Raw genomic sequence first — 13,516 nt, 5'->3', positions numbered from 1 at the left:
GCCCAAGGCACCGCGCGCCCCGCAAGCGCGCAGCTCCCCGCCGCCTCCGCGGGCGCCCGGCCGGCAGCTCCCCGACAGCGCCCCGGGGCGCCCCAGCCCCGCACCTCGGGCGCTCGGCGTCCCCGCAGCCCCCCGCCCCCCCCCCCCCCCGGGCCACGAAGCAGGAGCGCGCTACTCACATCGCCGGCGGGAGCCACTGCCCATGAGGTTGGCGAGAGCGAGTCGTGCCGCCGCCCGGGCTGGTTGCTGAGGGTGCTCGGGGTCCGCAGCGCCGCGGGCGCGGGGGCCTGGCGCGGGGGCCTGCGCGGGGGGCGCGGGCCGGCCGAGGCGCGGGGGCGCGTCACGCCATGGTGCCGGGGCCCTCCGGGCGCAGCGGGCAGGTCCGGGGAACGCGGCCGAGGGGAGCCCCGAGCGCCGGCGGGCGGGGAGGCTCGAGCGCCTCGGCTGCCCTGCCTCCGCCCGCCCTGCGCGCCGCGCGAGCGACCACGGCGGCGGCGGCGGCGCGGCTCCCTCCCCGCCCCCAGGAGCGCGGCGCACAATGAGCCGGGCCGGGCCGGGCTGGGCGGGCGGAGCGCCCCGGTGCGCAGCCTGCGGCCCCCGGGGAGCCCGGCGCTGGGGCGCTGCGGGGCGCTGCGGGGCGCTGCGGGGCGCGGGCGGCGGCAGGTGGCCCCGGCGCGCAGGTGCGGGGCTCGCGGGCGCGGAGGGCGGCGCGGGCCGCGGGCTGAGCCTCCGCTGCCCCCGCCCCCGCGCTCCTCGCCCGCCCCCTCTTCCGACGACACCCGCCGCAGCCGCCGCCGAGCGGGAGAGGCGTCAAGGAGAGCGCGGCCACCCGAGGGGGCGCCCCGGTCCTCCGCCCCCGGCCCGCGCCGCCGTCCTCGCCGGCCCCCGCGACCTGCCCGCGGGCTCCCCCGAAGCCTCGGGGCTCCGATGCGAGTCCGCCGGGGCCCCGACCCGCGCCCGCCCGCGCGCTCCGGCCCGAGCCGCCGCTGCGAGCGGGACAAAGGGCCGGGCCGTGCGGGCTCCTCCCGCCGCCCGCGGCGCGCGGGGCCGGTGCTCCGGGGGCGGGGGCGGGGGCGGGGTGGGGGTGGGGGTGGGGGCGGCCCGCGGCGCTCCGGCCCCCGCTGCTGCTCCCGCCGCCGGCCCGGGCCCCAGGGGCGCGGCGACCCGCGGCTGGGCGGATGCGCGGCTGCGCGGCTGCGGCGGCTCCGGGCCTCGGCGCCTCCCCGCGCGCCCCGGCTCCCGCGCCGGCTCCCGCTCCCGCTCCCGCTCCCGCGCCGGCTCCCGCTCCCGCCCCGGCTCGGTGACGCGGCGGCCGGGCGGCGGCTCCCGCTCGCTCCGCGCAGAGGCGGCCCCCAGCGCCGCCCGGGCTTCCCGCCCCCGCCCCCGCCCCCGCCCCCGCCCCCGCCCCCGCCCCCGCCGCGGGTGCCGGGCCGCCGAGGACGCGAGTGTCCTCCCTCGGAGCGGCCCCCCCGCGAGCCCCCCTGCGCCCCCCCCCCGCACCTACCCTGCAGCCCCTGCACCTGCCCTGCGCCCCCTGTGCCCCCCTGCACCTCCCTTGCAGCCCCTGCACCTCACCTGCACCCCCCTGCACCTCCCCCCTGCACCTCTCTGCACCTCCCTTGCACCCCTTGCACCTCCCCTGTGCCCCCTGCACCTCCTGCACTCCCCTGCACCCCCTGCACCCCCCTGCACCTCCCCTGCACCCCCCCTGCAGCCCCCTGCACCTCCCCCCTGCACCCCCTGCCCCGCCCCGCCCCGCCCGGGGCTCCCCTCCGCCCGCCCGCCGCGCCGCCCGCCTCCCGCCGCGAGCACAGCCGCGCACACGCGCCCGCGGGCTCCTGCACATAAAGGCACACGCACACGCGGTCCGCACACGCTTCCCTCCCAACTCTCCAAAGCAGCCACGCGCCCTGCCGCCCGCGGCCGAGGCTAGCCCTATGTTTAGACTCGGCTTCATCGTCCCAGCCCAAGCGGGGGGCGAATTCCCCCCTCGAAGCCGGGCCTGCGGTCCCGGGGTGCCGCTGTCGTGCGGCCGGGCTGCAGGGCTTTGTTCCTGCGCGGAGGAAGGAGTCTCGGCTCGCGGCCTCCGGCGGCCGCTCCGGGGCACGGAAGCGCTCGGCTGGCTCCCGGGAAGATGCACTTGCTCCCGGCCGGCCCTAGATTCGCAAAGCGAGGAGCCTCAAGGTCACAAACCTTTCCGGCTGCTGGGGATGGCCGAGGCTGACACGGTGCAGACTGCAGCTCGCGTCTGCACGGCCCCGGGAATCCGGATTAGTCCCCACTGCACCTGGGCCCTGAGGGTGGGCCGACTTCCCGGGACTGCTTCCCGGGATTGCAGACCATGTGCCTGTGCAAGGGGGCACGTGTTTCACAAAGTCACAGCGTGTTTGAAATGCACTATAAAACACCACGAGGGGGAAAAGAATGGTTCTGAAATGGCAAGGAGGTAAAAAAAAAAAAAAAAAAAAAAAACAGTTTGGTAGAATGATAGATTTTTGAATTGACCTCTGTGGAGCTCTATTTTTTTTTTTTCACCCATAGTTTTGTCCTTGTAAACATATTACCACCTCTCGGTGTCTCAGCTGGATGGAGTGAGATGAAAAATTTGAGGTACTGGTTGAAAATATTAAAAAGGTAACTAACCTCACACAACGATTTTACAATCGTAGCGAGCTTTTATACACTTCCAGTTGTTGTTGATACAGTTTACACAGAACTCTCACTTTTCCGAAATGACTTGATGGATAATGCGTGTTTACACTCAGGGGAAGGGCACGAAGGCCCAGCACAGAAAGGTGCCCAGTGGCCTTGTATTTGAATTCAGAATTTCTTATTTCTTAACTCCAGGGTTCATTTCCTTGTACCAAAACAGTTGACAAAAGTCTTCTAGTTGGTTGTAAGTAACTGCAGATCCTCCCAAACAGGTACCTAACACACCTACCAATGAAGGTACCACCCAGGTGTTAAATGGAAGTATTTTCCTAAGAACAAACTTGCTCCATTCCAACGGAGAGAGGTATTTTTTTGCAATTCCAAATTAAAAATTGATGATGTCCTTAATATGTTTCAAACTGTATGTCCTCCTCTCCCCTTTATTTTATCCTCGAACCTTGATTCCAGGCCGTAAGAACCCAAATGGATAAAAGATTTAAACTATGTACAGATGTGATGTAGTGCCTGTGGTGTTTAAGAAGCATGCTTTTAGCATATATATTTAAAAAAAGAAAGAAAAGAAAAGAAAGAAAAGAAAAGAAAAAAGAAAAGAAAAGAGATGAGTGTTTTCTGTAGAACAGGCTTTGGATACAATAGCCCATTTTTTTTTTCCTGAGATTTATGAATCTTGAACAAAATGTGGCTACCTTCACTATTTAAACAATGAGGCATACTGAAGAGATTTCAATGCTTTCAGAGAATTATGGAACTATTGAAATGCAAATGCAGATGCTGTCTTTAAACTCCAAGTTGCCCTGTCATCAACCCTCTGGAAATGCAGATGACTGTCTGAAAATTGGAGAAAGAGGAATGAGTATCCTCAGGCTGTCACTCAAGCAGGGGTCTAACACCAAAAATAGCGACAACTTCAAAAGTGAGATCAAGGCAGTTTGAACAGATTAGCTTTTCGGATTACACCTAGGGACGGCTTGACATTCCCCCCACACAACGCGGTAAATAGTTGATCAATCCCTTTGACTCACACCACTACAATTTTGAGACGATGGCCTATTCCCAGGACTAAATTGCTCGAAAATAAAAGACATATGGTGATATTAAATAATCAGGTGCCAAGTATCTTCCCAATATTTCTCTTTGGAGGCCGGAAATGTCACCCTTGTCTTGAAAGATTTCCTCTCAGGCTGTTCCTGATTAAGGCAACTCGGCTCAGGGAAAGCAGAGCTGTTCCCACCCTTAATACCTCGGTTAGATACTGGTCCTTGGGGAAATAGAAAAAAAAAAAAAAACACATTGTTAAAATTGGATATATGGGAACAGGTCTGAGCAGCTCAGCGCTGGTGGAGTTCGGGAGGACAGGCCTGGGGTCTGTGAGGGCCTAGAAGGGTGGGGAGCGCTGCGTTGTGGGGGAAGCTGGGGCGGCTCTGAAGAGGAAGTAGGAATCCCCAAGATTCTTCCTCAAGCTAGCTAGATGGCCTTTACTGGGAAACTCATTCTCAGATTCCCAACCTGCCCTAGGTAAAGAGGATGCTTCTTTGTTGTGGTTTTTAATTTATCCGGATCATTGTTTTTTATCTTTAAACATTCATTTGCATATTGAAGATCTACAAAATACAAGGTACAGTGGTGTACCCACCACACACCTTAAGAAGGGAAGATTGAGGCTTCCTCTCCCATTCCTCTGTTTCTGCTCCCCTCACCCTACAGAGGTAATCTCATTCCTAAATTTTGTGTTAATTAATCAATATGTCATTAATGAATATATAATTAATCAGTTAACTAATTAATTGATCATTTCAGGACCTTTTACTGCCAACACAACTCTTACTGCTTTGCTTTGGAAATTTAACCCTGCATTCTATCATTTGATCATTTGGAGAATGCAATGTGCATTCTTTTGCAACTTGCTTTTGATTTTTAAAATTACATTACTTTTCTAAGAATGATTGATCTTCATGTGTGTCACAAATTTTTACTGCAGCGTGCTAGTTGATTGTATGAATTTGTCCTACTCGCATTTTGATGACAATTTTTGCTTTTATAATAATGTTGCTGTGGACTTGTTCGTTTCCATCTCGATACGGATGCGTATAAGGGTCTTTCTAGTTGATAAATCACCTAGGAGTAAATTTCTTGGGTTGCAAGGTATATCTAATATTAAATTCTTTTCAGTTTACATTTCTACTATCATTTAGGAGAGTTTCCCTTGAACCACTTCCTGGCACCTCTTGGTATTCAGACATTTTCATGTTGTCCAGTCTTAGGGGCGTGAAGTGGCATTTCATTCTGGTTTAAGTGCATCATTTCCTGGTTACTTATGAGAGTGAGCACCTTTTCATAGGTTTATTAATAATCCACATTTCCATTACGAATTTCTTGGTTAATCTTTTTCACTCATTTTTCAATTTGGATTTTCTCAGTGTGTGTGTGTCCTGTCCTAATTCTTTGTCAGTTATTTTTCATCTTTAGTTTCCCCTGTTAATATGGTGTTTTAGGAAAAGAAGCCTAAATTTAATATAATCAACTTTAACAGTACTTTCCTTTTTGACATATCCTTTGTATTTAGTTTTTAAAAAACCTGTGCTATTTCAACATTAAAAATATATTCTCCTGTATTGTGTTCTAAAAGCTTTATAATTTTACGTTTTTACCTTTCAGACTTTAAACAATCTGAAATTGATTGTATATATGGTGTGAGGTAAGGGATCAAGTTTTGTTCATTTCCATTTTTTTCTTCGTAAGTAACGGAGGCCTCCTCTATCATATACCACCAGCTCATTGGTCAATTTTTGGCCTGTGTATTTGTTTCCAACTGTCTAGCTATAGTGTCTCACTTGAAAACTGTTCTAAAGTGCTTCGATACTGGTAATATAGGGAGAACATGGCATTTCATCTTATTCTTCTTCAAAATATCTTTGAAAAAAAAATATCTTTGAGTTTTCTTCCTCCTTTCTTTTGGGCCATTGATTTGTAAGCATGGTGTAGGTCCACGAAAGCTTCTTTAATTTTTTTTCACACAACAGATCCCTTGAAAACAGATTGTGAAAGCACAAGACCTTGCTCTGTCTTGTGCTATATCAAACTGGCAATTCTCTCTCCCAAGCACTTCAGACTAAATTTATCATGCCAGTGCTCTATAGGAAGGTTACTTAGATGAAATACGAGTAAAAAGACCAGCTAACAGGAATGAGATATCTTTTTTAAAAAGCAATGCATATGAGTTCACTAACACACTGTAGTGTAAACTCTTCCTGAGGACATCTTTGCTACCTCTAGGTAGGTTCGTATCTATATACAAAATTTAACATGCATTTTTCATTCTAACATTAATATGTGTAGTTGAAGTATCCTAAAGGTCTTTCTCATTCTAAAATTGCATCATCCTATGTTCTTAAATTTTAATATAGTACATTATTGTTAATTTGAAGAGATAAGAATTATTAAAAAAAAACAAGTAGGACATTGATGTTTTTCCTAGCAAAGTTTTTTTTTAAATACAACTATAAACTACCAAAGAACCACCAGCGATTTGCAAATATATGAAATCAAACTGCATAAATGACCAGAGTTCAGAAGATTACATGCACACTATCCCACATATTATACAATACTCAACTGCCCTTAGATAACATAATCCTTTAATCCAACAATCTATGCATTGCTAATATTACATTTTTCTGTATGCTAAATCAGTCAGTATAGAAACACCAATTATCTTTCCTTAGAGGTTAGGGCAAAATAATATATATTGCTTTTTTTCTGCTTTGTGTTTAGTCCTAGCTTCAGATGGATAACTGAAAAATGAGCTACCAATAAAATCTTCCAACTTTACTTTTTCAAATAACTGCTAGAATAGTGCCTTGCTATGGTCGATATTATGAAGTCCTATTGGCCCATCTATAATTGTTTTCTTATATAACACAAGTCTTGGACTTCAATTACAGTATCATGAATTTGCGTTGATCCAGAAAAATAATTCTTAGGAAAGAATATCTTTCCATTCAATGATGAGAGAATAGAATTGGCCAGAAAAATATTATGAGTACATTTTTGTTTGTTAAGATAACATCTAAATATAGATGGAAATGATGAAGGTAAATATAAATAGAATTAAATCTTAATTATGGCAATATATACCAAGCTGTGATAACTTTGATAGTCTTGTTTTATAACTTTTTCCCCTTTTGCAGTCTGCACAATCTTGTCAGCCCATTTACCTGAGACGATAGTCAAATGATGGTGCCCAACAGTTTGATGAGTTTATTCAAATTACTTATTTTTAGTAAAAGCAGCATGGAATGGTTTGGACATCTTATATAGTCAGGTGCGTAGGACTTTTTGGTTAGGATTCACTATTTTGCTTACTTGAAGGCCAAAGAAATGCCTTTAGGTATATAAATCATACTGGAACATAGTATGTTTAAGAATGGTGATATTTAGCATGGAATCTAATCAAAGGTCAAGATAGAGCCTTGATACTATTGATTATTAAGAATAACTTCCTATTATCTTGTTTTCTTTAAAACATCTCTATCATCAGAAAAGAATAGTTTTTGTTGAATGTGAAATAAATAGAGATTTTATTTACATTCAGGATAGCACTTTATTTCAGTGAATTTCCCCCCAACATTTTTCACGTGATATCTTACAACCTGTAACTATGAAAAACTCAAATTCCAATATTTTATGTTAGAAGAAAATCTTTTTTACACTTTATTCTTTCATAACAATTAAGCTAGTGTACAATTCAAGGTTGATGTTATTATTTCTCAGTATTTTGAAGATATTATTCCCCGAGTTTTGGTGTTCATTGTTGCTGTTGAAATATTTGCCCTCTGTCAAATTGTCGTTTCTTTGTAGCCAATTGTTTCTTTCATTCCTGCTATTATTAGATATTTTCTATCTGTGAGTACTGATGTTTTTAGGAATGATTTTCTTCCTTTTATTTCCTAATTTCTATCTGATTTTACTTCCTTTACTTATTTCTTTTTATGCTGTTAGGAATTAAAAATTCATTTGGGAAAAAAAAAGAAAAAAAATTCATTTGGGGGCAACAATTAAGCCTTTATATATTATCTTTCCTTCATTCCTCTATATTGTCTCCTTATTTTATCTTCTATGTCTCTTAACCACTTTTTTACATTTTTCTCCTCTTGTGACTCTGTGCTACATTGTATATACATTTGTGTACTTTATCTTCCAGTTGACTAATTCTCCAATTACCTAATGTAGTGTTTAACCCACCATTGGGTTTTTAATCTAACTATATTTATATTTCAAATTCTATTACATGTATCAAAATTTTCTGACCTTTTCTGAAAGTGTTACATTTCTTGCTAATGTTTTTGATTCCTTCTTTTATATTACATGTTGTGTCTAATAATTTTAGTATTTGAAGTTCAAAGTACCTAAGTTGGGGTCCTGACATATTTTCTCCTGCCCCTTGCTAATGGTGTATTACCTTGGATTCTGAGCTGATTTTCAGTTGGATGTTTTTTTTTTTTTTTTTTTTTTTTTTTTAAAGATTTTATTTATTTATTCATGATAGTCACAGAGAGAGAGAGAGAGAGAGAGAGAGGCAGAGACACAGGCAGAGGGAGAAGCGGGCTCCATGCACCGGGAGCCCGACGTGGGATTTGATCCCGGGTCTCCAGGATCGCGCCCTGGGCCAAAGGCAGGCGCCAAACCGCTGCGCCACCCAGGGATCCCCTCAGTTGGATGTTTTGTGTGGAAATAATGTGAACCCTGGGTTGAAGATGTTTTCCTCCAAGGAGGATCTGTATTGGTTTTTTTTTTGTTTTTTTTTTTTTTCCATGCGCCCTGGAGATCAAGCTACCCAAATAGCTTCAATTTTTACCTGTGGGTTTCCCAGGCCACCCAAATAAATCCCAAGTGATCAAAAGGGCATGCCTGTGATCATAAATTCTCAGAGAAAGATTTTCTTCTCCATTCATAGTGAAGGTGAAGCAGATAATGTACCTTGTAATCTCTGTTTACCAGGGATAGGTAATTTTAAATTAGCGTTTTAGTGAAAATGTAGACCTTCATATTTCCCATTTGTAAGTAGAAGTCTCAGTTAGCTCCCATCTTTCTTGGGTGAAAGGTCTAGTGTTCTAGACCTAGAGGCACATTCTAGATTACTAGGTATCATAACGCCATCAGAGGCATTATATTTAATGCTTCTTTTTTATTTTAAGTAATCTCTACACTCAACATGAGGCTTGCACTCATAATAACAAATCAAGAGTCACATACTCTACCAACTGAGACAGCCAGGCAACCCCTCGCCGATTTATTAATTTAATGCTTCTCATCACTGTGATTTTCTATTTTTTCTTAATTTTTTGGCCTCCAAGAATATTCTTTTTGAATTTCACTCTCCATAAAATAATAAATAAAAGCAGTTTGCTATTTTTATCCAACATTTCTAGATATTTTATTCTAGAAGTATTTTCATGATATTTAGGCTGCCATAGTCTGGAAGTGGAACTAATTTATCTGTTTACATCACAATTTTTGAGGTGATATTTTTTCGTTGTCAAAATGTTGAAGTTAACTAAAATAGCATTTATGTATTCCCTTTTTTTGAAGCATGCTATTATAAGCAGTGGCAGTGGGAATGAGCCTTGCCACCATAATGTTGTTACAAATGACAGTGTGGTGACTTTACTGATTGATAGCTTTTAAGTAAAACAAACAAAAACACATTTGGTTATTATTTTTTGATATCCCTAATATATTTTCAGGGTCAGTGTATGCAAAAATCTCAACACCAGTTATCTCTACCAGTTAGATAATGAACACATTAATCTAAATTAGTTTTTTGATTATTATTATTATAGGACCCACTATGAGACAGCATTCATGGTTATTATTTGATTAAAATCAACTCTTCTGATAGCAGTATCACAAACAACTGGAATTATGAATGGTGTTCATCTACCAATCAAAAATTTAAATAGAAGACATAAAAGAAAACAAAAACAAGAAAACTTACCTCCTTTTGTAATAGATGGATTCTTTGATAAAGATATAGCAGTGAATTAACAAAACATTTTATATAATAATATACATGTAGTAATAATAATACAGAAATATATCATGATTGTTATAACTTTATTGAAAGCTAATGTGCAAAAATCGATAGGCAGCACCAAAATCCCTTCCAGAAATGTTAAACTAATTCATGTTGTCATAAATAATGTATCAAAATTCTTGTTTTTCTCATACAACTATTGGCCTTGGGTACCAGTCATCTTTTAAACCTTCCCAATCAAATAGACAAGCATGTTTCATTACTTAACTTGTATATCTGCAGTAATTATTAAGTTGCAGTTAAGCACGTCTTTTGATGAAATTTGAAATGCAGAGGGTTTACCTTATTACTTGTTAATGGATAGGATGGTCTCCTTTCATCTTATCTTCTACCTGGGGCAAAAGAATAACCAGAAATGAGGTAACAGAATAGAAATCAAAATGTTCCCTACAGAAAAATCAGTTTTTAGTTGAGTCCCATGAGACTTTAAGTGGTAAAAGGAAAAGGTGTTGAAGTTCTCTCAATTCATTACACATCCCCACAATCCCAACCTGCAGCTCCTTCTCATTTCTCTACCAAGAAAAAGGTCATGGATCTGAGAATGTCTGATATCCTCCTGGATTTAAACCACATCAATAAACTAACCTTCACCTGGTTGACTGAGAGGAATGTTTTAGTGTTCAGACAGGAATTTGGACATTACATAGATATAGCCAAAGGGTTTTTGATAACCTTATTCTTCTTGCCAGACACTGACAGTTCACACTGTGTAATCTTCAAACTCAATAGCATTTCCCTGTTTCATTGTCTGAGAATGCCATAGACCAGTACCTCCGAGCATGGGTTACTCAGTGTATTTGTTCCTGCATAGGAAAAGAAAATTAGATACAGCTGTCAGCCATTTTGTCTTAAACTTGTTTATTTAAAAAAAAAAAAGATTAATATTTGTTTCTGTTCCATTTCTTTATGTACTATATGGCATTTTAAAAAATAAGTAAGAATCTGGGAAGGTTGAGAATAAATAGACAATATGAATATCATTATGAATGTAATTTATTTATAGTATTGCACCAGTGAAGACATGTTTTGTTAGGTTTTGTTTACTTTCATCATACAGATAGATATTGGATCAGTAAGCACGCACTATCTTCTTAAAGCCTAACAAGGTATTATAATCTTAAATCTATAATCTAAAATGACCAGGAAGACTTTACCATTGTTATTCAACCTTTATGTATTGTATATCTTTAAATATGTCAGGATAATATTCCTGTTTCTCTAAAGTACATACTTGGATAATTTAAGATTTCTATGCTTATGCTAACATTAAATTTAAAGAGATTATTTCACTTCCCTGGAAATAACTCAACATTTTTTATAGGTAGCAGAGCTATTACATTAAAAACTCCTTAATTTAAAATTGAACTTTTCGGCTTACATTACCCACAATGTGTGTTAAAATATCTTTGTAACTGTGATCTCTACCAGAATTATTTAACAAAAAAAAAATTCCTTTTTTATACCTTCACCATTGTTTTTTCTATGTTTTTTTTAATATTATGTTAACTGGTTTTCATAAAAGTGACTACAAAATTAAACCTTTGAGGTCTGTTTATAAATTCTGCTTCATACTGAATGCACAGTGAATTGTGTAAGATGATGTTCAACACATTTAATGACTACCTACTATATGCAAAACTCTTGAAGTACAATGGAGAATATAAACGACAGCATCAAGACTCCCTGACTGGCAATGACTGGTGTGGGCATTTGAATCCTTAGAGAATAGGAAGAAGGTCAAAAACTCCATTCAATTGATGAGGCTTATTCAACAATCTGTAGAGCTGATACCAATATTGTTACCTTGCCCCATTATGATGCTAAGAATTTGCAACTAGAAGGTAGACTCTTTTTTATTTTATTATTTTATTTTATTTTATTTTATTTTATTTTATTTTATTGTTTTGTTTTATTTTATTTTATTTTATTTTATTTTATTTTATTTTATTTTAGTAGACTCCATTTTAAATTTGTTGTCTTCCAAGAAGGAGTCTATTATTTCCACCTCCAGCCAGATGCTCTTTGATGTACCACCTCCAGACACCTGTTCTCTGATGATGCCGCCACAAGAGCTTTAAGATTTTTTGCCTTAAATTGTATAACTTCTCTCTCAGACAAGCTAAATCAAAGTGCAACATAGATAAGCTTCTAAGCATGGACAGACCATGTGCACCTCCCTAGCTCTTCTGGTTTCCCATCTTTGTTCTACTTTCCTCATGACGTAGCAGAGCAGTCATGCAAGTTTTACCTTTCGTAAACCACATCCATTATGGATGTGTCGATATATCAACTCCTGCCTCCAAATTCCCATGACCTTTCACAGTGAAGAGGACATAGACCAAGTCTCTGGCTTCCAGGAGCTTAAAGACCAGTAAGTCCACGTAGATGTTGTTTGAAAAATTCCTAACAAAAAATGGACTGCTGAATTCTCTCCCTTCCAGTACATAACAATAGTACACCCTTTTCCAGAAGTGTTGGAGATGAGGAAATCTTTCCTTCACTAATTTATCTTATCTGATGGGTCTATTCTATTTAAGCAAACTAAATAATATATAATACAGGGTCTACCCAGTGCAAGGAACTATGGAGAACATAGAAAAGTTAAGTGAAATCCTTAGAAGTACACTTAATCTCTCTCTCTCTCCCCCATATATGCGTATGTATACATATATATATTTGAAATTTATTTATAATTTTCATTATTTTCTAGGATGTGGTGATTCATAATACCCAAATAAGCTTATTATTATTGTTATTTTTCTGAAGACTGGAATGGGCATGGGTCTAAGAGATGAGGGTAGAGGCTAATACTAGATAGACTATTCTGTGAAGTAAAGCCAGCAGTGGCAGGGTTGACAACTGATATAAACAACAAATCAAAGAAGGCAGGGGCTAGCATATTGGCCATTATTTGGGATAGAATTAAAAGAAGATCCCAGGAAGTGAGATAGTTTGGGGAAGAAAATCAGTTGGTGAGATTATGGGAGTCAAATGCCAAAATAGGATTCAGCTCCATGACTCCATCAAATCTTCACAAAAGGGGCTAAACGGAGGAAATGATGATTGTGTTTAGATCTCTCATAGCAGCAATGAAGGGACCAATGACCACATCCCAACTTCTGGAGGGAGGAGACAAGATCAACCTGAGGATGATCCACTTACCTGTGAACATGTACGGTAACAATTTATGAAAGCAGCCAACTGCTTCTGAAAGAATACATCATCAACAGGAAGTGGTTTATGAGTTCAGAACAAGGGTGGTCAGAAAATGTTTCATACATAAGGCAAGATTTCTGTGTCTTTGCCAATTTATCTTGAACCCCCCCCCCCAGTATATACTAGTAACCCAAGTGGCAGTTTCCTATGTACCTTACGAAGCTCGGGAGCTCTTAAAGCTCCTTAGCGGGGCATGCTTGTGTCCTCCTGTGGGGAATATACGTTACAGAACTCATGTTCTAGAAAATATGAGATTGTGTTCCAGCTCTGTTCATAGCCCAGGCATCAGAGAGTAATTATGATTGTTGTACACGGACAAGTGTCTGTCACAGAAATCATTATTAGCCTCTTAAACGCTGACATCAAAGCATTTCCTTTAAAGCTTTTGGCAGTTCCTTGTCTACATCATAAGAAAAAAAAGCAAACTGAGTTCTTTCTGTTTTGTTGTTGTTGTTATTGTTTTCCTTTTGGAGTTCTCAGAAAGATATGCTATCGACTTAAGGCAAGGTCTCTTAAATTACATTCTTATAATTG

At 42.7% G+C, this 13,516-nt stretch overlaps 1 protein-coding gene across 10 annotated transcripts in view; it reads right to left on the bottom strand.

Moving 5' to 3' along the window:
• Positions 1 to 310, bottom strand: part of LRRC7 (leucine rich repeat containing 7) — a 495,471-nt gene extending 495,161 nt beyond the window's left edge. For 8 of the 10 annotated variants that reach the window (XR_013384059.1, XM_077904997.1, XM_077904996.1 and 5 more), the window contains exon 1: positions 180 to 310. Coding sequence is in view for 8 of the 10 variants with exons in the window: in XM_077904997.1 (XP_077761123.1) it covers positions 180 to 181 (2 nt within the window). In the remaining 2 variants the exon portion in view is untranslated. The remainder of the gene's footprint in view (positions 1 to 179) is intronic. The other 2 variants (XM_077905001.1, XM_077904995.1) reach the window with 2 other exon arrangements.
• Positions 311 to 13,516: the final 13,206 nt, after the last annotated feature.

This window comes from Canis aureus, chromosome 8, assembly GCF_053574225.1.
Source record: "Canis aureus isolate CA01 chromosome 8, VMU_Caureus_v.1.0, whole genome shotgun sequence".
Lineage (NCBI taxonomy): Eukaryota > Metazoa > Chordata > Mammalia > Carnivora > Canidae > Canis > Canis aureus.
The sequence above is the reverse complement of the archived record's forward strand: the minus strand, read 5'-3'. Positions and strand labels throughout refer to the sequence as shown.